The sequence below is a fragment of the Mauremys reevesii genome, linkage group 2 (assembly GCF_016161935.1).
Source record: "Mauremys reevesii isolate NIE-2019 linkage group 2, ASM1616193v1, whole genome shotgun sequence".
Taxonomy (NCBI): domain Eukaryota; kingdom Metazoa; phylum Chordata; order Testudines; family Geoemydidae; genus Mauremys; species Mauremys reevesii.
In genome coordinates, this window is record NC_052624.1 from 5,385,674 (window position 1) to 5,411,776 (window position 26,103).

At 51.4% G+C, this 26,103-nt stretch overlaps 1 protein-coding gene and 1 long non-coding RNA gene across 8 annotated transcripts in view; one reads left to right on the top strand and one right to left on the bottom strand.

Annotated features, from left to right (window-relative positions):
- Window positions 1–26,103, bottom strand: part of NBEAL2 (neurobeachin like 2) — a 175,945-nt gene that overhangs the window by 78,366 nt on the left and 71,476 nt on the right. For 6 of the 7 annotated variants that reach the window (XM_039521670.1, XM_039521666.1, XM_039521667.1 and 3 more), the window contains exons 3-6: window positions 18,014–18,178; window positions 3,983–4,064; window positions 2,263–2,387; window positions 1,852–1,934 (exon numbers count right to left, since the gene is read on the bottom strand). In XM_039521670.1, the coding sequence (XP_039377604.1) occupies window positions 1,852–1,934; window positions 2,263–2,387; window positions 3,983–4,064; window positions 18,014–18,178 (455 nt within the window). Of the gene's footprint in view, window positions 1–1,851; window positions 1,935–2,262; window positions 2,388–3,982; window positions 4,065–18,013; window positions 18,179–21,606; window positions 21,825–26,103 lie in introns of those variants that run through there. The other variant, XM_039521669.1, reaches the window with a different exon arrangement.
- Window positions 10,047–13,681, top strand: LOC120396643. Its single transcript, XR_005593269.1, has 3 exons — window positions 10,047–11,427; window positions 12,369–12,672; window positions 13,332–13,681. It is a non-coding gene; the product is annotated as an uncharacterized LOC120396643 (long non-coding RNA).

Consider the following 26,103-nt stretch of genomic DNA (forward strand, 5'->3'; position numbering starts at 1 on the left):
GCCGTGGCCAGGGCCGGGAGGACTCTGCCGCTCTGAGGGGCAGGACAAACCCGGTTCCCTGTGAAACGGGTTATCGGGCAGCTGCTAGCACTGGTTATTTCTGGTAGCCCTAGCTCTCGGTGGAGAACCCAACGAGACCGGCTGGGCGCGCTCAGTCACGCTTCCCGGAGTCTCCATCATCACTTGGCGCTTGGATGGCACCAAGACGAGAGCCCCAGGTTGAGCCTGGCTGGCCACAGACAGCAAACACACAACGGTAGGACACTGCATGGCGTGTACCGATGCTAGCCACCGAGCCATCCCCCATGCCCAGCTTCTGGACCATTTGATCGGTGCAGGCTCCCACCGGGAGGCTGAAAGGGAACTGGGGGGCCACCCACGCTGCTGCCCCAATTTGTAGCATTCCCCCTCCCTCTCTCTTCGCTGCCATTGTCCTCTCCTGGAGGAAGGCTGAAATGAACGAGCTCCTAGCAGCACCAGCTGAGAAGGGCCCCATCGTCCTGGACACAGGAAGACAGTCTCAGTCAGGACGCTCCATCTAGTCCCCCTTACAGCGCTTCCAAAGCCTCCCCCGTTGTGGTGTGTCTCAGCACTGCCAGTGAAAGCCCCCAGACGGCTCCCAAACGCCAGGCCTTTCCTCGGCCTCCGAGCTGTTGGTTCCACACAGGAATATCCCCCGCCCCCCGCCCCTTTACTGTACAATGTTCCTTAGGAAGTTCGTTAGAGAAGTTAACGAATCAATGAGCTGAGAGCGCCAGCGTGGTCAGGCTCAGAGTCCAAGACAGAGAGCGCTCGGCTCTGGCAACGAAGGAAATTCCTTCGCTAGTTGGGGGAGCCTTGCCTAGAAACTAACACGAGGCTATTTATCGCCCCAGGGATGCGGGGTGAAGACGTTCCCAGGCTCAGCCAGAGGCACACGGCACATTTGGCGAGACGATTCCAAGAGCCAGAGGAAAGCAAGGAGCAAAGGGAACGCCAACCACCGTGTGGAATTCCCCTTGCAAGCCCACAGAGAATGGGCCCGGAAGGGATGGGAGGCGGCTTTGGTAGCTAGGAAAGCCCCCCGGAAGCCTTCCTGGTGTCCAAGCAAAATGAGAACAAAACCCAGCCATTCAACGGCCTGCAGGAGAGTTTTATACATTGGCACACGTGACCAGGCCAAGGCTACTGGGTGGAACTTGCTCAGCATCCCAGTGGAGGAGCGTCCACATTACGAACCCCCTGCCCGTTTGCAGACGGCCTCAGCGGAGAGGGCCCGGACTGAATGGGTCTGGAGCGTCAACTCCTTTCGGACGCCCAAGGAGCGGGTCCTTCAAATTAAGCAGTAAGCACACCGGCTGTTGCCCCCGCTACGTGGAGAAACAGGCAGGTCCAGTCTCCAAGGCTGGGAAACCAGTGCCTTTCACCAAAACTACATTCGCTCCCCATCCCCATTTGAAACAACGCACTCAGTCCCCACTCCTCTGGGATACAGGGACATGAGAGGCAGAATGGGGTTCTGGGTAATATGCAAACACACTTTCTCAACATGTACTGCCGGCTCACAGCCGCCATCTGGCAGCGCTGGGGTCCCGCCTGTCGGGAGGAAATCTGGGAAGTGCAAGCGTGCTCTTTGGGTGCACACACTGCGCTTTTCAACACCACAGAGAGCCCCCCGGTGCCAGGGAGGAGGAAATCAAGGGTCGTTAAAGACGATAACTGCCTGCAAAGGCCTGGAAAGGTTAGGGTGACATTTCACTCCAGCATGAGGAGGGAAGGAGGAGGGCTCCTGAATGGAGAGATAAGAGCACTGGAGACAGACCAACCTCCAATCAGGGCTGGAGGAGGGGGAGTTGGTTGTTTGGCATTTACCTTGGAAGAAAGTGCTGAACTCTAGAGGCAAAGCAGCTGGTGCAAACTTGTATTTGCTCTTCTCTTTCATGCTGACAATTTCCCTAGAAACACAGGAAACGCAGGGGAAGTGAGACAGGATTCCGGGCACGGAGCAGCTAACAGGGAGCAAGCCGGAGACGGGGGCGTTGAAATTACTCGGCCAAGGCATCCGAGTGGTGCAGTGCTGAGTCATTAGATGCTGCATGTTTGAAATGGGGAGTGACATGCCTCGAGACCCCACTCTCCGACACCCCACACCAACGTGTTTTATGCAATGGATTATGGCTCCTCATCGAATCTAACCCCGCAGGCCAGCCGAGCTGTGACAATCTGCCTAGACCACAGCACAGCGAGACCATCCACACAGGACACTGCTCCACACCCACTCACCCGCTCAGCTGCCGCCTCCACGTCTGGTAGGGGTCGAAGAGGCATTCGTAGAGGTGCAATGCATAGACAGTGACGGTCTCTAGCTGAGACCTGCCGGGGGCACACTGCTCCGGGGTGTTCTTTAGCTGCAAGGACAGAAGAAACTTGGTTAATCCGCAGCATTTAAAACCACTTCGCCCACCCCCCACTAAATAATCTTCATTAACATTCAGTCGTGCTGCTGAAAAGTGCCTTGAAGATGTGAAGTGCTATTGAGATGCTGTCTTATTATTCAGGCTAATTTCACTCATTTGATCATAAGCTCCTTCAGAGGAAGTGGAAGAGCGTGTGTTTGAGTCTGTCGCAACTGCTCTTCAAGGTGACCTTTATCATTACTACCTCCTCCAGAGGACATGGGCTGGGACCGGAGGGCCTTTCTGCGCCAGGTGCTGTACACACACCCTAAAGAGACAGTCCCCACCTTGAAAATCTCACAATCATAACAGGTTATGGGGCACAACAAGGGGAGATGAACAAAAAAGGCAGAGGGGGAAGACAGCCAAATGACGGGGTGTGTTATACTAAGCAGCAGTTGCAATGTGGCCCATGACCACAAAGGATGTTTTTAACAACCCAACTGACCATTTTTGGCTTCCTTTGAAAGAAAAATGCAGCCCGAAAAAGCTTGTTTGATTTTTTTTGTTTGTTTTAATTTTTCCTGGTTATTTACCTTTGAAATCCCCCCAAATGTCAAGTCTGATCATTCCTGGTGTTTCTGGACGACCTCTGGGAGGCCTTGGGGATGCTTACTGTGGATTTTAACAAGGGCTGAAGGTGTGAAGTCTTTAACAAAGGCTTCCTTTTCCAAAGTGTTGATTAGTCATTGGCATTAAATGTCACCAAAAAAGTTCTATGCAGCCTAATTAAAAAATCCCTGCCCCTCATAATAGCTCAGCTTTCCCTCCCTACATTTATGAGGCCACTGTTCAGCTCTCCACTTAGTCTTGCATGCTAGACAGGATTTGGGTGTCTAGCGTTAAACAGGCAGCATCATTTTCAAGCTGCCTTTGTTCATCATAAAACACAATAAATCAGGCACACGTCCAATTTGTTTCATCTTTGTGGGTCACCTGTAAGGAGTGTTGGAGATGGGAAGTGAACCAGCAGGTCATCAGAATTTCTTTCAAGTCACGGCAGTCCCCCAGAAATCATGAAAATGTGAGCTCCATAATTTAACAGTTCTTCCCAGCACAGGGGTCCCACTCAGAGCCACACATTATGGCATTACATGGTACTTGTCTGGGCCTGCTGCGCTGGCATGAGACTCACTCACTGAGTGCAGAACATGTGTGCAGCATAGGAACATGTCACTTCATGGCTGTTCTTTGCGGGATTCAGTGTCCTGGCCCCTGTATGACACGTCAGTGACACACTGCATCCGGGACGAGGCCTTAGAAGAGAGCTCTGTGGCCCAAGAGCCAGTATATTCCCGGTTCATAGATTCGAAGGCAGAAGGAACCACTGATCTAGTCTGATCTGTATAACACAGGCCAGGGGAAACCCTTGCGTTTTGCTGGCTTCTTAATATCACTAGCCCATCTATGGATTTCGGGTTGATTTCAACAACAGGCCAAGCCCAGACATAAGCATGTCCATGCTCACAGCGTGCAACTTCCGCTGCTGCATGTGGGGTTATCTAGGGGCCTGGCACACACACACATGCTAGGAAGCCAGCGCTTACCTTGGCTGTACATGCCACCAGCAAGCTAAGCACCTCGTGGATAAAAACCGGCGTCCTGTCGGCTTGGACATTTTCTAAATTCCTGCAAGGGTGGGGGGGGGGAGAAAAAAAGAGGGGGAGGATGAGAAATTCTTGCAACTGGTTTAGATAAGGAGCAGCAAAGGCGAAAGCTGCAAAGTGTGTACAGTTTGGTTTGCAATAATTGGCGGGGGGGGGGGGAGGCGGTGGAATCAGCTGAGCTTTGCCGGGTTTTTAAGTGAATTAGTCGATCCCCACACTAGTTAGCGATTTACCCATGGCTCCCCTGGCCTCAGGGCAACTTTTAGCCACATCAGCTGGGTCTTAAAAAAAAAATAAAATAAAGAGCCATCACCCTACCCCTAATACTGTCCCAAGGTCAATTAACTCAACCGGCTGTGTTTCGCTGCACCCTACAGGCACTCAAGCAGATGAGACCAGTCTGACAGAGAGACCAAACACCAGCCGAGAGTAACGCTGACCCTGCTGGCTGACTAGCATTTCAGAGAGTGCTTGTTGGAATAAGTGCTTGAGCACGGTAGCAAATGGGGCCACTCATTCCATTCACTCCCAAGAGGAGCGTTCTCCTCTAGAGCATTGGCCTGCTAAACCCAAGGTTGTGAGTTCAATCCTTGAGGGGGCCACTTCGGGAACTGGGTTAAAAATCTGTGTGGGGGTTGGTCCAGCTTTGAGCAGGGGGTGGGACTAGATGACCTCTTGAGGTCCCTTCCAACCCTGATATTCTGTGATTCTAGATCCGCAATGGGGAGGCACTGGGGTGCTGCAGAGGCAGAGCTGTGCTTGCCCCAGATGGAGAAGTAACTGAAGGCAGAACCAGTCCCAAGCCTACAGCCAAGCCCAGTGCCCTCTCTCAGAGAGGCGTTGGTGGAGTCCCACCCAGCTCCCCTCAGCTAAAGGGAAGTCCCTTGACAATTGCCACCCAGAGAGGCAGTAAACTGGAGGAAAGGAAAGGGCGGCCATGTCTGTCCATCCACCACCCCAGCAACGGGGGAGTCAGCCAGGGCGGGAGCCCTTCTCAGCCAGGGGAACTTTCTGATCAGGACACAAAGAGGCAAACGCACAAATTCCCTTTAGGAAATTAACTCAGTCCCAAGTGAACGTTGCCTAGAGAAAAGTGAACTTCCAAGGGCTGGGACAGTAGAAGGTGCCAGGAAGAGCTTGCCAGACCAGGTCAGCTTGGATCTGGTGTACAGCAGGTTCCAGTTACATCAGTCTACAATGAGCCATCACAGCCCCTGAGATTCTCCTCTACCAACCCCTTAGTCCAACTCGAGCATCAGAGACACCTTGATGGGCAAAGGACATTTGAAATGCTCCCGACAGACATGGGGGAGTGGGTAGCTGCTCAAGATTTGCACTGGTCAAAAATTTTCCATTGAAACCATTTTCTACAAAAACTTCATTTTTTGCAAAAAAGCATCTGCTTTCTGTGGAAACCTGAAGTATTTGGACATGTTGCCTCACCTCCTATTCCCCCCACCCCCCATTCTATAGGCTGAGCTCCCTGGTCAGACTACATCTCCCATGATGCATGACCTCCCCTGACCAAGAGGAGAGACCATGTTGCTTCATGGGAGATGTAGTCCACCCAGGGAGCCCACCCCATGGATGAGAATGGGGTGTGAGTCACCCAAACTACAACTCCCATGAGGTATTGCAGCAGCACATCAGAATTTAAGGTCTTTTGGATTTTGGCTAAAATTTCAAATTTTTGCTACGAAAAACTAAATTTTCTGCCAAAATTCCTCCCTCCGCCCCAACCATCTTTAGTCAAGACCTCTCTTCTTGGCAGGACCAGTCTCTCGATTCCCTCTGTTCAGTCCAGTGTCCCCATCATGGCTGCACCTCCAGCCATAGCATTTGGGGCAACAATGACCACAGTGTGGCTAAACACTCTGAGGTTTGGGGTCCTGAGAAACCTCCTGAAAGCCCGCACTTTGGGCCAAAAAGCCTGAAGTTCGATAGATATTGCCACCCACCTCCCCCAGTGCTGAGCTGGCCAGAGCTTCCATTGGGACCCCCTCCCTCTCTGCTGCCAATTAGCTCTTCTGGCCGCAGCTTAGAAGGGAGGCCGTGCTGGGGGAATGAAGGATGAAGCCCACAGCTGGCTGTGGAGAGCGAGGCAGGTGAGAGAGGTCTTGCTGAGGGGAACTGAAGGGGTAGCTCGCTGGCTGAGAACGTCCTCCCCTCCAATGGTTAAGAGAGGGGAGAAGAGCAGGTCAGCCCAGCCAGAGAGCGTGAACGTCACTGGTCTGCACAAACAAACCACAAATCCTGACACACACAAGTCCAATTGTTCAGAACTGGCCTGTCTCCAGAGCTAAATATACAGGCAGCGCCCGTTCCGGGGGTGAGGGGTGAAAGAGATGAGCCTTTGCAAGACTCGGGAGGAGGCAGGTGGATGGGTTCTCCTCAGAATCATGCTTCAAAGGGACCCTCAAGAGCTCAGTTAATGAGGATGGCAGCTGCCAAGTCTCCCAAGTCACTGGGTTGAATTTGAGGCCCTGGCCCCCATGCTCCAATTATCAGCCTTTCCTTATCTCTGGCTGGCAGACGGCAGGCACCAGCAGACAGGAATGCAGGAAGGGAGAGAAAACAAGGGTTTCCAAAGTCTCCTTCCAGGAATATCCCAAATTCACAGGCTGGGAGGGGAGGGGAGGGGTAGAAAGGAGACACCGCTGTGCTTAACTCTTCAAAAGCAATGGAAGGGACTCCCCGTGTGAGTGCGGAGAATGGCAGAAGCATTTGGGGGGAGTATTGGGGGAGTGGAGGAGGGACTCCACAGCCATCCAAGGAGATGTGACCCCCCAAGTCTTATTTCACAGCCCAACCAGAGAGAGTTCACCAGAAAGTGGTTGAGGTGATCAGGGACTGACTGAGATGATTAAGAAGAATTGCAGGTCTCTTAACCCAGCTAAGCACTAATTAAGCAGGGGGGAGGAAAAGAGAATAACCGGCTACCTGCATGTACATACATTGCAAACCATCTACATCACAGGTCGCAACTCCCACTGTCTCTTGCGGATGAAGGATGTCAGCAAAATTGCACGTGATCGGTGTAAGGAAGAAGGAACCCCTGGCAGGAACAATGGCCTTTGTGGTTCAGGCACACAACTAGGACTCTGCGCGAGGATCCACAGGCTAGACGCTGGATCTGCTGCTGCCTGGGCAGCTGACACATCCACACTGCCACCTGACCGCTCGGGCAGAACGGCGACTGACGGGCTGTGAACCTCATGGGCCCAAGCCTCACGGGATGTGCCGCCCACAAAGGGCCTGGTAGGCGCCGGTGCACTACTAAAATCTGGAGGGGACACCCAGAGAGTGTGCGCGCACCTACGCAGATCCCCAGCTGGCTGCTACAACAGATCCTGTTCTTTCACCTTGCTCCTGGTCTCTGGTTTCTAAGCCCAGCTCTGACTTTTGACTCCAGCTCCCGACTCGGGTCTCAGGCCCCAGACTCCAGCTCCACCCACTAGTCCTCACTGCACATGCCCCAGTCATGACACTTGGGACATCAGACTCACTATGAGACCTTGGGCACGCCCCTAAATCTCTGTGCCTCAGTTTCCCATCTGTAAAATGGGGATACTATTACTTTTCTCCCACCCCCTGTCTATTCCATTGACGCTGTAAGCTCTTCAGGGCAGGAGCTGTCTCTTACTAGATTCATACACAACTCCTAGTGCAATGGGCCTGTGATCTCAACTGGGACTTCTATATGCTGCCATAATACATAACAGTAATGCTGCTAGCGCTCTTCACTGAGGGCGGACCAAGGGGTACAGGTAGGACCAAATGGAGGAGGAAATCACTAGCAAAGAACATTTTCTAATGGAGGGTTGTACTAGACTGTGGAAGAATGAGATTTGTAAGGCCACGGGAATGCTGATGTGTCGATCATTTAAATTGACCAGGGATCGGAAAGATTTGCAAGTTACGATGGGAGAAAGAACAAAACAAGTGCGGTGTCTTCGGGGATGTCCGCACTACGGGCTGGACGTATCGACGCCAGCTCCTGGAGTCACACCCACGCGAGCGCCGAGCGGGCTGAAAACGGACGCAGAGCAGAGGTGGCGCGAGGACGTGCCCAGCGCCTCAGGCAGGAGTGTACGGGGAAGGGCGAGCCCTTTGCGCCGCTGCGACCACACTTCCGTTTCCAGCGCGCTAGCCTGATCAGAGCTAGTGAGGGTCTGGCTCCTGCTGCTGGACCTGACAGCTCCCGCTGCAGCTGTCCACATCCTCAGACGGCGAGCGGGTGCGAAGGTTAGCACTCACGTTCGGGGATCGGCATTCTCTCCTAAAGAGCCTCCATCCCCATCCTGAGGGTGCGCTGAGGGAAGGATGCAAAGGCTGAAAGAGACCTACTGGACACGTTTCATCTCTGGGGATGATAGGAAGCTAAGGAGAGAGAGACAGGAAGTGACCAGGGCACTATCTAAGAGTCCCCTCCCAAAGGCAATCTGTAATGTTCAGAGCCATTCAGCATCTCCTAAAACCAATATCCCACCGTCACCATCTCCTACAAAGCCAGCCTACCACCAGCACACAGGACAGGGAGAAGTGAGAAACTTTGCCACAGCGTCATTTTTAGCTACTGAAAGCTCATCTAGCTGCTAAGAATAGGGGAACTGGGAGCCAGGAGACCTGGGTTATAATCTCAGTTCCGCTGCCAACATGGTACGTGGCTCTGGGCAAGTCGCTTGCCTGCTTGGTGCCTCAGTTTCCCGCTCTACAACAGGGAGGACACTAGGAATGCTGATGTAAAGACAGAAGCCCAAATGCTAAAGATCCTCCTGCTTAGACCTGCATCTAACGCACAAGGTTTTCACTCCTGTGACTTCTGTTAGCCACACGCAGCTAAGAGGGCAAACCCCAAGCAGCCTGGCAAACCCCACCTTAGTCTCTTCCCTCCCCTGATGGCTGCCAGCTCCATTCATCCCCCAGCAAGACGACCAGGGCTGTCTGATAGGAGCCTCAGGAGCAAGGCCCCTTTCTGAGCAGCAGTGGGGCTGCTTCTCTGCTCAGAGCCCATTCCTGGTATTACTGCAGCTCGACACCCAGCCGAGATGGGGGCCCCACGGTGCTAGGTGCTGTACAAATACATGGACCCCGAGAACATGCCACCTAAACAAACAAGGCAGAGTGTGGGAGGATGGAAGAGCCACTAACCCTATTGTACAGATGGGGAACTAGTGCTCAGAGCAATTAAGTGACTTCCAGGGCACACGGTGAGTCAGTGGCAGAGCCTAGTCCGGTGCTGTAAACTCAAACCCTCCTTCCTCTCATCATCCGCCCAAGCAGACAGCACAGACTAGCTGGCCATCTTTACACCCTGGGCACCGGAGTGGGGACAGACGTGCCGCGCCGTAGCCCGTCTCCCGGTGCCCTGTCCCCTTTGCTCTCCTGCAAGCTGGACGTGCTCCCCCGGCACCTCCGGGGCTCCCGCTGAGCGCTGCAGGCAGCCCCGGCGGGCAGGCTGGGGACAAGCTGCGGTGCTCCGCAGTCAGGAGAGAGGCACTGAAGTGGCTGCTCCACTTCCCCTTTCGATGGCAAGTAAACGGAACCCCCCCAGCACCTGCCCACCTCCCGAGCCAGCGTGTGGCTCCTCCCTTGCTCTTGCTGCGGGGAGGATGTGGGGGAGAAACCGACAATACAAGCAGCTGCATCCCCCTAGCAAAGGCTCTGTCAGCGAGGCGGGGACAGACTCGGGGTTACTGCGCAGCACTGGGAGACAGGACTCCTGGGTCTACCCCCAGCTCTGCCAGGCAAGTGATGGAGGAGCCTCACCAAGTCACTTTGTGTGCCTCAGTCGCGCCATGGGTAGAATGGGTAAACACTGCAGCTGCCTCTCACGGGTGCTGGGAAGCTAAATACTTCAGTGCTGCATTACCTGAGGCAGGGACCGTACCTGCTGCAGCATGTTCTGCGCGACGGGTCAGAAGGACGGGCCAGGCACTTTGTGACCTAGAAGCTAGAACACTGGACTGGGTTCTGTTCCTGGCTCTGCCACTGACACAGTGTGTGATTATGGCCAAATCACTCCCTCTGTGCCTCAGTTTCCCTGTGTACATAATGGGGAATACTAGCACTGCCCATCTCCTGGGGGCACTGACAGCCCATTCACGATTGCAAGGAGCTTCGATCCTATGGCCATGGAAGACGAGAGGAGGACCTGGGTAGGAAGAACCACGCAGACTGCAAGAGCTGGGGGAGGGAGGCAGGCATCAAGGGAGGGTCGGGAATTGGAGACGTTTCCTGAACAAAGCAGGACGTGGCAGGACATCAGGAGCACCTCAAAGGAGGGAGTCCAGTTGTGCTCTCAGGTCACACCAGGGTCAACTCAGTCACCCCCAGCAGAGCAGAGATCAGAGTAAGCCCCAGGTGTTGCTTAGCGCCCAAGTTTCTCTCTGCAAGGTGGAGGATTCGAAGGATGAACGAGTTCCAGCATCTCTCCAGCACGAACCTACCCCTGATGCTGGACTGAAGCGGGACGGGCTGCTCTCCCGGGCAAGGCGGGGGAGCAGGGCAACGTGACAGTGCAGCACGCACCTCGCAGCTGGGCAGGAGTCGCTGAGAAATAACGTGTCAACAGGGGGAAAAAAAAACCAACCCCAACCTAAGTTGGCTCAGCAGAGACTTGGGCTGGCTCAGAATCAAGGGCTCTGGCAGGGTTGATCCAGGGAAAGCCCCTCCTCTGCCCCCAGCCATGTCAAGGGTGCAGCAACATTCGATGTTGTCCTGGCAGATTTCAGCATCTCAGCAAAGTGAAAGTTGGGGGTGGGGATGGCTGGTGTTGGGGGAACCATGCGGTCTGGAGGTTAAGCCCCTGGACAGCACCATATCCTCTGCATTCACCCTTCATTCCCCTCTAGCTACCTGCCTTCCTTCTCTCATCATTGCCTGGCTCCCCCACCCCCACGCTTCTTCTGCCATCCCTCCCTTCCCAACCCAAAACACGAGCAGTGACTGGGCCCCTGAAATTCCAGGAGATAAGGCTGCTGAAAGCTAAGCTGCGCCCCATCATCACCCAGCGCTGAGACAGATGTTTGGTAACCGGCCATGAGCCTCTTGGGCACAGGGACCCACCTCCCGCTCACTCGCCTCGAGCAGAACTGAGACAGACTCCGGTGCTTTCCCCTACCCCCACATGGCGTCGGACCGTCCCCCCTCCGCACTTCAGAAGGCCAGGGTGGCTAGATAGCGGGAAAATAAGCTAAAGGCTTCACACATCCTGGTAACCGTTGAAGGAACACGATGGTCTCACCACAAAAATTAGCAACAGAATAAAAACCACCAGCTCGTCCTCTGAAAGGAGAAGGGGAGGCCAGGGCCGAGGGCTACCGACCACAGGCAGGAACTAGCCAGGGGCCCTGGGCTCATTTTGATCTGAAACTAGGCTTGAGGTAGGTGAAACAAGAACCCTCCCAACAGTACCCCAAATCCAGCACACTGAGGAAAACTCAGACCCACATGCTTTCAGGCTCTCTCGCTTCCAAGCCCTGCAAAGCCCGGGCACGTCTGCCTGAATCCCAAGGCTGCAGAGCAATGGAAACGCACAGGTGGGCTTGTAGTGGGAGCTCTGGCTTGCGGGGAGGATGCAGTGGAGAGGAGCAGGACTTGGGAGGTTACCTTCTCACGTCAGCCTCTGGCTAAAGTCCTACTCATCACGGGATGATCAGTGGCAGGCCGCCTCGAGTGGTGTTTTACAGCACACACAGCCAGTAGACAGGGCACTAGGTGGAAATCTACGCTCTAGGCGTGAGGGACGCTAGGCGCCCCTTAAGAAAAGGAGGAGATCCCCAAAACTTGTCTGCAGGCAGCCACAATGGAGATGCGGCCGCTTTGAGGGCGGGGCAGGGGAGGGAAGGGGCAGCAGGGACGGGAGAGTCTTTTTTCCGAGCTTAAAACACAGATGTTGAAAGTGATGGTGGATTGGTTTCCATGGAAACAGAACCGAGGATAGAAACTGTATGACCTGCTGTCTTAGATACAGGGTCCCCCCAGCACATCTCTGGGGGAAAGGGCTCTGCCTCATCAGGTCCCCCAAAACCAGGCAGGGGGCGCTTGGTTTGTGCGTGTGACACATGGCTAGAAAAATAAATAACCCACAGAAGACATGTGGGGAGAGGTGGTTTGTGTTTTTGTGTATTTACATATGTATGAGTAGGGTCAACAGTCCCTGTCTATGCTGTATTGTGATCATTCAGAGGTCAAAAGGAGATCCTAGCATTTAAATGAATCGTAAACAGGGGATCTCTCGGTACTCATCTCTCTTTGAAATGTATAGCGAATAATCTGTGAATGGGGAAGGAACAAGCAAATGGCCTTATGTTAATTCGTATAGCTAAGTACCAGTGATGGACCTCCTTCAAAGTCATCCTAATGACCTTGGAACTCCCAACTGAAAGAGGACATGAAATTGTATACAAGATCCTTGGGTCCTGATTCTGTCATCTCAGATCTGCTTAAGCTTCTTCAGGGGAAGTTTGAGTCGCAAGATTGAGGTCCCAGTTATGCCGGTAAACCCTGAATGTGAGATTTGGACACTGGACTATAAACTATGACCTATTTCTGAAAGAAATCTTTGCAACCACAAAGCTCACCATCTCTGCTATGAATCTGCACCTAAAGGAACTGAACTCATATCTGTATGTATATTCATCTTTTAACCATACTCTCTCTCGTGTTTTTTAATAAATTTTAGTTTAGTAAGAATTGGCTGTGGCAAATTTGGGTAAAATCTGAAACATTCATTAACCTGGGAGGTGATGTGTCTGATCATTTGGGATTGGTAGAACCTTTCCTTTTATATGATGAGATGAGATTTACAGAAATGTTCATCATATTTGGTGTGGGTACCTAGATGGGGGCCGGAGGCTGGGTCACTTTAAGGGAACTGTGTTGTTTGGACTTCTGAGTAACCAGTAAGGTAATAAAGATGCTGTTTTATGCTGGCTTGGTAAATCTAAGTATTGGAATAGCCACCAGCTTTTGGGAGGTTTGGCTGCTCCATTCTTTGCAGTTCACCCTGAGTGAACACGGCTGGCCCCACTGGGACCCCGGTCACAGTGGCATAGTGCTGCTTGGATACACATTACCACCGTTAATTGGATTTTTGGATCAGAACCACACGCTTGTCAAAATTTAATGTTGATATTGGAGAGTTTAAGGGGTAAAAATCAGTTACAGTGAATGACCCATGATCAAGATCCTGACAGAAAACCCGGGAAGAATTGTGCTTACAGAGACTGTTGTATTTTAAGCAAAGGTCTCCAGAGCAGGAACTGAAAAATCTGTTAATTGCCAGGGATAAGAAAGCAGACCCAGCGAAAATGCTCACAGTAAGAAACCAGCAGTTAGAACCCAAACAAAAGCAAAAAATAGCTGATATGGAAGGAGAAGCTGCTGAAAGAGAACGCCTGGGGTTTGAACATGAACAAAGAATGGCAGATATTTGTTTGCAGGAACTAGAAGCTAAGGCAGAAGTGGACAGACTTAAGCTCCAACTCAAGAGAATAAAGGAACAGCAGGAACTGTATCATCCAGAAAAGCCAGCTCCTCTCAACAGCAAAGATGTGGCTAGAATCTATCCAGTTTGTAACAATGTTGGTCTGTTGTTTGACTCTAAGCAGTTGTCTGTGTGTAACCAAATTTACCCCAACACTGCCATCTTTTATGTAAATGCTTTTACTGGGAGCTCAGGTGAAGGTAACCCCATAATTTGTGCAGAGAACATAAAAGTCAATGGTAAAAGCTGTTTAGGGCAAATTACAGCTTCTAACATCATTCTTGTTAAAGCAGATCTTGTCAAAGAGGAAGATTACTTACCAAATAAGAGTGTGAATATTGTGATCCTCTATGAGTTCACTGTACGTGTGCCTTGAGCCAGAATCCATCTTGAATGGAATGGTGTTAAACACGAAGTTATAGCTGGTGTAAGGAAGTTCTTGCCTAAGGATCTTTTGATCGGGGATGATATTAAAGCTTGTTCAGTCAGGTTGATATAAACCAGTCACAGGAAAGAAATAATCCTGAACCTGTGTCTATTAGGGGCAAGGATTGGCTTGTGGAGGGTTTCTCCAAATGTTTGTCTGAGGAAGATGGCTGTTTGTCTGTGCAAAGAAGCAGTGCATATGTGGAAAAAAATTTTGAGTGTCTGTCTGGTATCTCAGAATGAATCTGGCACCAGATAAGGCTCAGGAAAACGATTCTCTAGAGCAAACTAAAGTTGGTGATCAGGTTAAAGCCCTAACTGAGGAAGGAAGGGGTACAGTCTTGGTGAGTGATGGATTGTTGGCAAGTAAAGTTTGTGAAAGTAAGTCTGACCCAGGTGAAAGTGATGTGCTTAAAGTAGCTCAGTGTAATAAGATGTATTTGTGGAAACCAGCAGTTTCTCTGTTAAGGGAGGGGAAGGCAAAGAAAGTTTAGATGAGCAGAGGCAGCCTTCTGAGCTGATGGCTTTGTCTAATCAGCAGTTTGGGAAGGCAAGGTTAGCGGAGCGTGAGTATCCCTACACCATACCTGTTACCAATGTGGAGAATTGTGACAGTGAAGGAAACGTTCCTGTGTCTGTTAGGGGTAATGACTTGCCTATGAAGGGAGCTACCCCAATCTCCAAGCAGTTGTCTGTGAATAGCCATGTGTGCTAGGACAAAGGAAAGGATCTCTCAAGCTGTTTGTCTGTTAAAGAGGAATGTTTCTCCAGCTCTTTTCTGCCTATAAAGCAGACAGAAAAAGCCTGTCAGCCTATGATGGTTGAAAATTAATCAGTTGACTCAGAGTTGATTCTGGATACAACTAAAGCCCAGGAAGGAAGTGGTCCTAAATTTGTGTCTGCTAGGGATGATGACTTTGTAACTAGGTTGCATCCAGTCAATGTCATAAATAGCTCCAGAGACCAAGAGATTCTGGTGCTTCTATTTTGCCTATTGCTAGTGTGTTGCTGGGTAAAGATATGATAACCTTGTCTGATCAGGGTGATGATATAGCCAGGGCACAAGGAAAGCATGAAGGTGATTTAACTATGTTACCCACTGACAGTGTGGAAACTTGTAACAAGGAAGAGAATGCTTCTAATCTTGGACTGTGAAGTCCAGCAGTTTACCTGAAAATGAGGTTTTGTGAAAATCCTCCTGATGGGACAGAGGTGATTCTGGATTTAAGTGAAACCCAGAAAGCATCCGTTGTTGCTCAGAAAAATGTTCCTTTAGAGCAAACCCTAAGTTAAGAGTAAGGGAAGAATTTCTGTGAAAAATGGGTTGTTGCTTAGAAAGATTCCTGAAGAGAAAAATCTTCAGAGTAGTTTTTGCAAGCAGTTTGCTGCAATGGATGGGTGTGGAAGTGATTGGATGGAGTTAACTCAGGGTGAATCACTGTATAGAGAAAGCAACAGTTTGTTCGGGAGACTTGTTAGTGAAAATGGATGCAATCTCTTTAAGACAAGAGTCCAGCCTTGGAATTGGTCAAGTGTGAAGATCTGAAAACCAGTAAACAAGCTAGTGTCTGTGTTGATGTAAATTACCTGACTGGCTGCCGGGAGAACGACTTCCGCAGAGCTGTTAGCAAAGAGAATGCACCCAGCCAGCCAACGGATTATGTTACACAAAAGAGTTCAGATTTAGAGCTTGGCGACACTTGCGAGTTACAGCGCATTAAAGCAGCCCGGGGCCCCCTAGTTCACTACCCGTCCACACTGGCAAGGCACACAGAGCGCTCTGACTCCATGGCTACAGCGCTCCTGGTACTCCACCTCGGTGAGAGAAATAACGTTTGATGCGCCCCCGCTGGAGTGCCCCAGCGTCAGTGTGAATGAGGTGTTGCATTACTGTGCTCTGATCAGCCTCCGGAAACATCCCATCATCCCCTTAAGTCAAGTGGCCACTCGTCATTGTTTTGGATATGCCCAGCCAGCTGCTTATCTGCTTCGAGACAAAGCAACCATTACTGTGGAATGCTGTGTGTGAGAGAGAGGCAGGCGGGGGGAAGGAGGGGGTCTGCTGCTGTCTGAACTTACAAGACAGCGTGCTGACATGCTCTCAGCCCCCCAAAAACCCACTCTCTCTCCCCCTATATACACACACTCCCTGTCACACTCCACCCCATCCCCCCATTTGAAAAGCACGTTGCAACTACTTGCATGCTGGGACAGCTACCACAATGCACTGCTCTCTGTGGCCATTGCAAGAGCTGCTAATGTGGCCACGCCAGTGCGCTGTCAGCGGGGACAGACTGCAGTGCTTTCCCTACTGCGCTCTACGAAGGCTGGTTTAACTCAAAGTGCTCTACATCTGCAAGTGTAGCTATGCCCATGCCCTCTGACCCCTACTGGACAGGGAGGAAGGGAAGGATTAAACCTTGCAAATATAAGCCACCGGTTAACCCTAAAATACCAAAACCCCAAGGAAGTGATTAAACTGAAAGCCTCTAAGGAAGACCCTGAGGTCAAGAAAAAGCTACAAAGATTCAAAAGGGATATTGAACAAGCTGACCTAAAGAATGATTTGTCTAAACCAAAGGCTTGGCATGACCAAAATAATTCTAAAGGTACACGGGATAAAACTGATGTTATTACTAGTGACTGTAACTAACTTGTTGCTGACAGCAAGAACTGTAAAAACGTACAATGTGCAGGGTTTTGGGGGGAAAACGCTTGAACATGTTGGGGGTGATATGTAAGAACTCATTATGCTGTAAAAGCCTTCATGATTATACTGTTTCATTACATGACAACACACACTATGTTAAATGGCCTGGTGATACTGATATTTCACAGTTAGTGCCTGTATCTAATCATGAAAAACTGTACACAGCAGAAAAACCACCACAAGCTTGAACTGCTGTGCACAAAGGGAAACTGAGGTACAACACTTCACAGCCTTCATGGCTGAATGCCAGAGTAAGTGCTCTTTAAAAAAGATTAATGGCTCTGTTAACACATAGACCAAACCCTGGAATCACTAAAGTCTTGCACAAAGTATGAGCAAGTTTTTGGCTGGGGCCAAATCAGGCATCAATAATTTGGCCTTACAAAGAATTCAGTGTAAAACACAGCTCATATCAATGTTGGAAGGTCCTTAAGTGCATCCAGGAGCTCTAATTTCACCCTTCCACACGAGACTCATGTTGGGGGTGTGACGCATGGCTAGAAAGGGTTAAACATCCTAAGTATTGGAATATCCACCAGCTTTTGGGGGTTTGGCTGCCCCCTTCTTTGACGTTCACCCTAACTGACTGACCACAGCTGGCTCCCCACTAGGACCCCGGTCAGTGTGGAAGACAGGGAGTGAACAGGTTTATTTCATTACCAGACTACGTCTCTCTGCTTCCCCTCTGCCCCCGGTGATGTAGGTATTAGTGAGAGCGCCTTCTTCCCCTCGTCACTCTGCCACTTCTGCCTCTCCAATTCCCCAGCCCCACTGAAAACCTCACACGCCCTCAGGTCGGCCTCACAGCCCCCGTTCTGCCTCTCCGGCCTTGCACCGACCACTTGTACGCACTCGCTGTGAGACCCCGTTCTCTGACGGTTCTACCCTACGCCACGCTCTGACTCAAAGGTCCTGGGCTCAGGTTTCCTTGCTGGCTAGCTAAGATTGGGAGCCCTCCTTGGGCCCGAGGCCTGGCTAAGGCAGGGGTCAGCTGTATGGGTAACTCCATTTCGTTTTCCACTATGGATAACCAAAAGGAAGGCTGGTTATTGTGGCCAAAGCACAGCCCTGCATGCCAGGAGCTCTGGGTTCTGTTCCCAGCTCTACCCCTGCCTTCCAGTCTGACTCCTGGACCCACCACTCAGCCTCTCTGTGCCTCCGAGGTCAGAAAACAAGAGCCACCGCTTATTACACGGGTTGCTGGTACACACAAAATCCTGGGGCCCAGCCCTGCATTCCTGCCTCTGGAGGGCTTGGGAAGCAGGATCCAGTCCTGAGGCCTGCAAGCGGGAAGGTGCTACACTCTCAGACTCCACCAGAGCAATGATTCGACTCTCCAGCCTACCTGCAGATGATGATAAAAAACTTGACGTGCAGGAGCGCCTGGCCAAGGCCCGCCTCGGCCGCCTCCCCACGGGCAATCTGGGCCACGCAGTGCGCCAGCTGTTGGCTCAGCACGTGCAGGACGTCGCGTGGCAGCAGCGGGATCTCGGAGACTGAATCTTCTGGCCTGGGGGTGGGGGAGAAGAGAGGGAACAAAACAATGAGTCTAAGAGCTGGCACCCCCAGCCTCGGCATTCTGGGAGGGGGGAGATGCTGCCACCGCGCTGTTTTTAATCCTGAGTCTCACAATATTTGGTGTTTTTCTTCAAGCCCCAACTCTGAGAGTCATGGGATTCCAGGAGAATCTCAGCTTTAATTAAAAAAAAAAGGTAAAGTAAAGGGTCTAGCCCTTGTTGTGGCAGAGAAGAGGCTTGAAAGTGTGACCCCTACCAGGTCTCAATAATAAAGAGCTGGCGGGAAAAAACTCATGAGTGCTGGATTCTAAGTCTCCTGATTTTGCGTGGCTCTGACCCGTGGTTTTTGGAATGCTTGAGGTTGGCAACAAATTCCTGGGTTCTAATCCCAGTCCTGCCCCACTATGGCCCCTCTCGGAGTCACTTCTGCTTGGTCATCTTCATTCTCCGCCCCCACACACACCTCCATCCATGAGGCGGGGGAGTCATCCTGACCCACCTCTGTACCAACACAAAGATCTACAGGTAAGAAGTGCTACGGGAAGGCTGGACATAGTCATTAATAGTCTTCAAAATGTGTGACGGGTGGTTATACAGAGAGGATGGTGATCAACTGTTTCCCATGTCCACTGAAGGTAGGACAAGCAGCAAATTGGCTTAATCTGCAGCAGAGAGAGATTTAGGTTAGATATTAGGAAAAGCCCCTAACTAGAAGACTAGGTAAGGACTGGAATAAGCTTCCAAGGGAGGTCATGCAAACTCTAGCTCTTTGGAGGTTTTTACGGAGAAGTTAGAAAAACGTGGCAAGGCTGGTCTAGTTTACTCGTGCAGAGGACTGGACTAAATGACCTCTTGAGGTCCCTTCCTACATTTCAGTGACTACTGAACCACTGGGATCTTTCTCCAGCCCCTGCCAACATGTCCTAGCTTTGAAAGGGAGGGAAACAGAAGTTACTCCTTGTGGGCTTGGGGCAAACATTTCTGTTAGGCCTCGTTTACATGTGCAAGTTAATTCGGATTAAGGCAGGGGGCACATTAAAGGACAAAAGCTATTCCTGAATAACTCCATGTGGGGTCACGTTTATTCCAGAATAAGATTGCATTGGTCCAGTGTAGCTTCATCCAAAGTGGAGTCTCCAGGGTCCCACTGGGACAAAGATGGCCAGAAGGATAGAAGCAACCAATTCTTTCGAGTGACTGCTGTCCAGAAACAAGCGCAGCTTCAATGCAAAACCTGCCCTGGGCTATTATTTGCAAATGAGACACAAAGTAGGTCACTGACACTAGGGCAAAGCAGGCAGCAGCTAAAGGAAATTTCTGCTGTTTGTTTGTTGTACAGGGGTAAGAGAACAGCTCTGCCATGGTCACCACCAATGCACTGACACTCCCAGCTCACACCTAACAGGTGAGGGCTGCAGCAGCGCAGCCGATTGTTTCTATCTGAACATAAGAACGGCCATACTGGGTCAGACCAAAGGTCCATCCAGCCCAGTATCCTGTCTGCCGACAGTGGCCAGTGCCAGGTGCCCCAGAGGGAGTGAACAGAACAGGGAATCCTCAAGTGATCCATCCCCTGTGGCCCATTCCCAGCTTCTGGCAAACAGAGGCTAAGGACACCATCCCTGCCCAGCCTGGCTAATAGCCATTGATAGATCTATCCTCCAGGAACCCTGTTACAGTCTTGGCCTTCACACAACATCCTCTGGCAACGAGTTTCATAGGCTGCCTGCATTGTGTGAAGAAACACTTCCTTTTGTTTGTTTTAAACCTGCTGCCTATTAATTTCATTGGGTGACCCCCAGTTCATGTGTTATGAGGAGTAAACAACACTTTCTTATTTACTTTCTCCACACCAGTCATGATTTTATAGACCTTTATCATATCCCCCCTTAGTCAGCTCTTTTCCAAGCTGAAAAGTCCCAGTCTTATTAATCTCCCCTCATACGGAAGCTGTTCCATACCCCTAATAATTTTTGTTGCCCTTTTCTGAACCTTTCCCAATTCCAATATTTGAAACCTATCAAGATATTTTCCTCACATACGCATCCCTGTCCCCCATGGCACAGTCTATCCCACAACTGCACCTGATCGCTGACCCAGAATCAGTGGGTTCAGAGCTGTGGTAACTGGATAGTTCTAGGAATGTCAGCAGTGCTCAATAACGGCCCGTCTGACTTCAGGGGCGGCTGCAGGACTGACTTTTACTGGAGCTCTTGAAAGTTGAAATCTGGTTACCGGACACTCATCACGACAACTAAACTAAATGCCTTGTGTGACAGAGCCACCATGGGCTTTGGTGGTAAAGAGGGACCCACCAGATGTCACATGAAAGAAGTGGACTGGGTCTGGTGAGCTTTGGGCACAGTGCTGGGGAGAGGGAGATAAAGGACAACTCCCAGGCCCCGGTTAGTGCCAGGCCATAGACCAGGGGTGGTGTCTGTGCCACACTGTCTATGCTGCATGGTATTAAGCTTACACAGGCCACTGCACTGGAGAGCAAGAGCCTCTCCCGACACGGGCAGGTGCCTTCAGCTGCCCTTTTCCCCCTCGCCGGACAGATATCAGCTTCTCAGACAAGTCCAGGCCAATGGACCATGTGGAGCCTGGAACCACAGCACTAGGCACCAGGATTTACCAAGTGAGGAGGAGAGGTCAGACTTGCTTCTCCAAGCCTCCGAGGGAAAGGAGGACAGCCCAGCGAGACGGACGGCTGAGGACGTTTGGAAGCAGGGAGGCGGCGGCGAGGACAGCAAGCAAGGCCACCTTGTGAGTGACCTATTGGTACAGGGACATGGGTGCCCTCAGGAGACTGCCCCTGGTCTGGGTGAAAGCCCCACAGTACGGGGGGGGTGGGCAGGGAGTCCCTCCTCACCTCTCCCATGCAGGCACTGTGGTTTGGCTGGCTACGCCCACAACCTGTGAGGCAGGGGTCTGGACAGTGCGAAGGTCCTAGGGGTGGCTCAGTGGGGTGTCATGGGGGACACCAGCAGGACAGGGGCAGTAAGCATGCTAGCAAGTCACTCAGCCTACAAGCAGCATGCCCAGTTCTGGCCTCCGCAGGCCTAGGCCCAAGCCACAGCCCGGTGAAGTCAGTGGAAGCCTTTCCATTACCTTCATCGCACGTTGCATCGCGCTCCTCATGTCTCCAGCTACCCCTTGCTGCAGTGGTGTTCTGCATGCCCTCTGCTCCATCTCCCCCACCGCAGCCATGGCTCAGAGCCACGCCAGAGCTACCCCATTAACATACGGCATAACCGCGGCCAGGTCTCCCTGTCCCCTCCACCTCCCCATACCCCCAGGCAGCAGAGCTCTATCCAGGGGAGTCACAATTTAACATCCTGGCCAGGACCTAAGGAGCAGCCAGGCTCTTTGGATGCCAGCGCCGCTCATTTGCTTGGCAAGGGAGGTGGGAGACACGTACATGATTCGAGCAGCAGCAGCCCTTCCTCCATGGCAACGATTCATGCCAGGACCAAGACAACGGAGCAACAATCAGGTGGAGTCTCCCTCCAGCCAGCTGGCCTGTTTCGTGCTGCTGCCACCATTTACCATCCCCACGGCCATCCATCCAGGCAGCACCAGCAGGTTATTTGTGCCCACCAGTGCAGTTCTCTCTTCAGGGGCCCGGGGACGCCCTTCGTCACACAGCAGCACTGCCAGGCAGTTACAAAAGGACAGCAAAGCCTTTGATCGTAGGAACGCGGAGAGACATTGGCTCAGGTACAGACTTTCAGCGTAACTCCAGTACAAGAGCTCAGCTCGGTGGGGTAAATCCATCAGCCCGATAATACACAGCATGCGCCTTGGCTCCAGAGTTGGCTCCAGAGTTCACCTCCTTGCTGCAGAATTTTGTTCCAGGGTGCATTGTGTTTTAAAAGTATGCTTCTAGCCTTCATGGCTATGAGATACCCTAGCCAATATGAACCTCCTTGTGAATCGATGGGGTAATGCCTGCCTTAATCTGCAGAGAGCCTGAACCAATAGCTCGGAGAGATGTGAACCATCCCATTCATCTTCATCAGGGCTCTATGGACACTTGCGGGGATTCTGTAGCCCCACAGAGTTTGGCATTTAAGAACATAAGAACGGACACACAGGGTCAGACCAAAGGTCCATCTAGCCCAGAATCCTGTCTTCCGACAGTGGCCAGTGCCAGGTGCCCCAGAGAGAATGAACAGAACAGGGAATCACCCAAGTGATCCATCCCCTGTCGCCCATTCGCAGCTTCTCCCCCACTCCCCAGCATGAGACAGAATTTGCCATTTTGCTGCAGCCACATTTTATTTGATCTCCCTGCCTGCAACTGTCTCCCTCTCTGCAGCTTCCCCCCCACCCGCGACCCCTCCAAGAAGCAGCGTGAGGGGCTGTTCCATGGGCCAGACAGCAGGATTCAGGGCATTAGAGGTAGATGCGAGGGAACAGGAGAAGTCAGCCGTATAGACTGGAGAACTGGGTGCTTGGAAAAGAGTGCAGGAACCCAGGCCTGGGGGGCGGGCAGGAGGATGAGTCACTGAAGCCAGCTCCAAGCTCCCCTCTTCCATAGCACACATGGGGATGGGAGGAGCTTGAAGGCTCCCCCATTGCAGGGGGCTGGGGGGGATCTGTCTGCTGCAGGCCTGCCCAGGGACATGGAAAGGGGACCAGAAGAGCTGGCCGCATAGCCATGGTTACGCTACGCATTACTGTAACTCTGGACAATATTGGCAGAGACAGGGGAGAGTAGTGAAAAAAACCATCCTTGGACAATCAGAGTTTAGACAGGTTAGTATCTGCACGTCACAAGCAGGGGGGCAGAATGAATCATAGAATCACAGAACTGGAAGGGACCTCGAGAGGTCATCTAGTCCAGTCCCCTGCCCTCATGGAAGGACTAAGTATTATCTAGACCATCCCTGACAGGTGTTTGTCCAACCTGCTCTTAAAAACCCCCAATGATGGAGATTCTACAACCTCCCTAAGCAATTTATCCCAGTGCTTAACCGCCCTGACAGTCAGGAAGTTTTGCTTAACGAAGGGTCTGCTAGGAAGATTAGCCATTTTTATTCACTCACTTGTACTGTAAGGGTTGTTCTTCCAGAAGCTGACGCTGGAGAATTTTGCCTAGCAGTCCCCGTAGCCCCTCCCTTGACCATGGAGCACAGACTCCAGTGCAGACGGGACAGAGGGCGGGTTGGGGAATATACGTCTGCATCACATCTTGAAGAAGAGTTAAATACATGTCAAGTAACCGTTTTCTTCTTTTTCGAGTAGATGCAGATGCGTATTCCATGTAGGTGACTCACAAGCAGTACTAGCAGGAGGCGGTGCTCAGAGTCCATTTAAACAAGAATTGCCTTCCCAGAGTTTGCAGCTGAGCTGGATGCAGTCGTAACGGCATAGCGGTTAGTAAACGTACTTACAGAGGACCAAGTGGCAGCCCTGCAAATGTTCCATATAGGAACGTCACTTAGAAACATCATCAATGTGGCCTGGGACGTCATGAGATGAGCATGCACCCTTTGAGGGGACACAGTCGGAGATGCATCATATGTGGTCATGGTACAGGAAGTTATTATCCATCTGGAGATTGTCTGTGCAGAGACTGCTTGCCCCTTCATTCCGTCCGCATATGAAACAGACAGCATAAAGAACAGAACGGTTTAGTCCAATCCAGGTAAAAAGCCAAACCTGGCCTGACATCCAACGTATGAAGATCCTGCTCATCTGGGGTTGAATCCGGCTTAGAGAAAAAACACTGGGAGATGTATATCTTGGTTTAAGTGAAACTGAGAAACCACTTTCGATTAAAAAAAAAACACCACCACCTCAGGATGCAGCTGCAGGGTTACTGTGTCCTTGGAAAATTGCGTGCAAGGATGTGCCACCCTCAAAGCTTGCAACTCACTCTCCCGCTGGCAGATGTTATGGCCACAAGAGGAAAGAAAAGTGTTTTCTGATACGTAACGGAGAGAGAAGACGTTGCCAGAGGATCGAACAGAGGGCCCGTAAGAGCCGCTACGACCATACCAAGATCCCGCAAAGGAACCAGCTCTTTAACTGGCAGGTAGAGACGAGTGATTCCTTTCAAGAGCCTCTCTGCCATGGAGTTCGAAAACACCAACTTCCCATGGATAAGTGGATGAAATGCTGAAATCACCCGAGTGGACTTGCAACGAACTAAGTGCAAGACTGGAAGACTGACGGTGTAACAGGTACTTCAAAATGTCCTGGCTACAAGCCAACTTCAGTTTAACTCCCTAGGCTAATGACCACATGGAGAACTGCTTCCACTTGGCCAAGTAGGCCACTCTGACGGAAGGCTTTCTACTATTAGGCAAGAACTGGGCTTGTTTAGTCTGCAGAAGAGAAGAGTGAGGGGGGATTTGATAGCTGCTTTCAACTACCTGAAAGGGCGTTCCAACCAGGATGGATCTAGACTGTTCTCAGTGGTAGCAGATGACAGAACATAGAGCAATGGTCTCAAGTTGCAGTGGGGGAGGTTTAGGTTGGATATTAGGAAACACTTTCACTAGGAGGGTGGTGAAGCACTGGAATGGGTTACCTAGGGAGGTGGTGGAATCTCCTTCCTTAGAGGTTTTTAAAGCCCGGCTTCACAAAGCCCTGGCTGGGATGATTTAGTTGGTGTTGGTCCTGCTCTGAGCGGGGGTTGGACTAGATACCTCCTGAGGTCCCTTCCAACCCTGATATTCTATGATTCTAAGATTTGCCAGATTGCCTCAAATGTCATTCCTCCTCTAACCAGGCAGCATCCACACCATGAGATGCAGGGAGCTGAACACTGGATGCAAAACTTGACCATAACTCTGAGTCAGGAGGTTGGGGTGAAGAAGTGGTATGGGAGGCTGAACTGATAAATGTGAGGAGGTCAGAGAACCAACATTGTTTCGGCCATGCTGGAGCAATGAAAGCGAGCTTGGCAAGGTCCAATTTCAGCTTGAGAATGACCGGCGGGATGATCAGCACTGGAGGAAAAGCATACAGGAATGCCAGTTCCCAGCTCAGGTGAAAAGCATCAGTCAGGGAGCCTGGATTGAGACCCCTTCCAGAGCTGTACAGCCTGCATTTCTTGTTGCGTTTCATGGCAAACAGGTCAATCGTCAGAATGCCCCAAACTGCAAAGATGGCCCGCAGGACCCTGGACTTCAGAGACCACTCATGATTCAGGGAGAAGTTTCTGTTGAGGCCATCCGCTAGGTGATTCTGGATCCCAGGTAAGTGATCGGCCACAGGGGTAACGTTTTCCCTGATGCAAGACTGCCAGAGCCTGATCACCTCCCGACACAGCATGTCGGTGTGTGCTCCTCCCTGTCGGGGTCACCCAATACGTCACAATGGCATTGTGAGTGAGTATGGAACTGCTGAGTCCCTGATGTCATCTCGAAGGGCCTGACAGCCGCTGTAGCTGGCACAAAGCTCTAGGACACGGAGATGCAGAGAAGCTTCCTTCCACAGGCCTTGAACTTTCAGCAACCCCAGATGTGCTCCCCAACCTATGAAGGATCCACTGGTGACTACAGTCCTGGGCGGAGGGGACCAGCGAAGGTAACACCCTGACACACATTGCGCTGAACCATTAACCACCGTACAGAGTCCAGGATCAGTGGAGTGAGTTGGACCAGTCTGCCCGTGGGATGACTGTTTAGATGATGGCCCGACTTCAGCCACGTTTGAAGAGGATGAAAGTACCGTCTGTCAGACTGGACTACCTGTGTGCAAGTAGCAATATGATCAGCAACCTCCGGCATACGCAGGCTGTGGTTGAGGGGATAGACTGCAGCTCCACACATCGGTGGCAAATTTGCCTGGAACTGGTCAGTTGGCAGAAATACCCTTAACCTTGTAGAGTCTAGCAGGGCCCCAATGAACTCAATTCTTCGAGTAGGGACCAATACTGATGTTAAGAACGTAAGAACAGCCA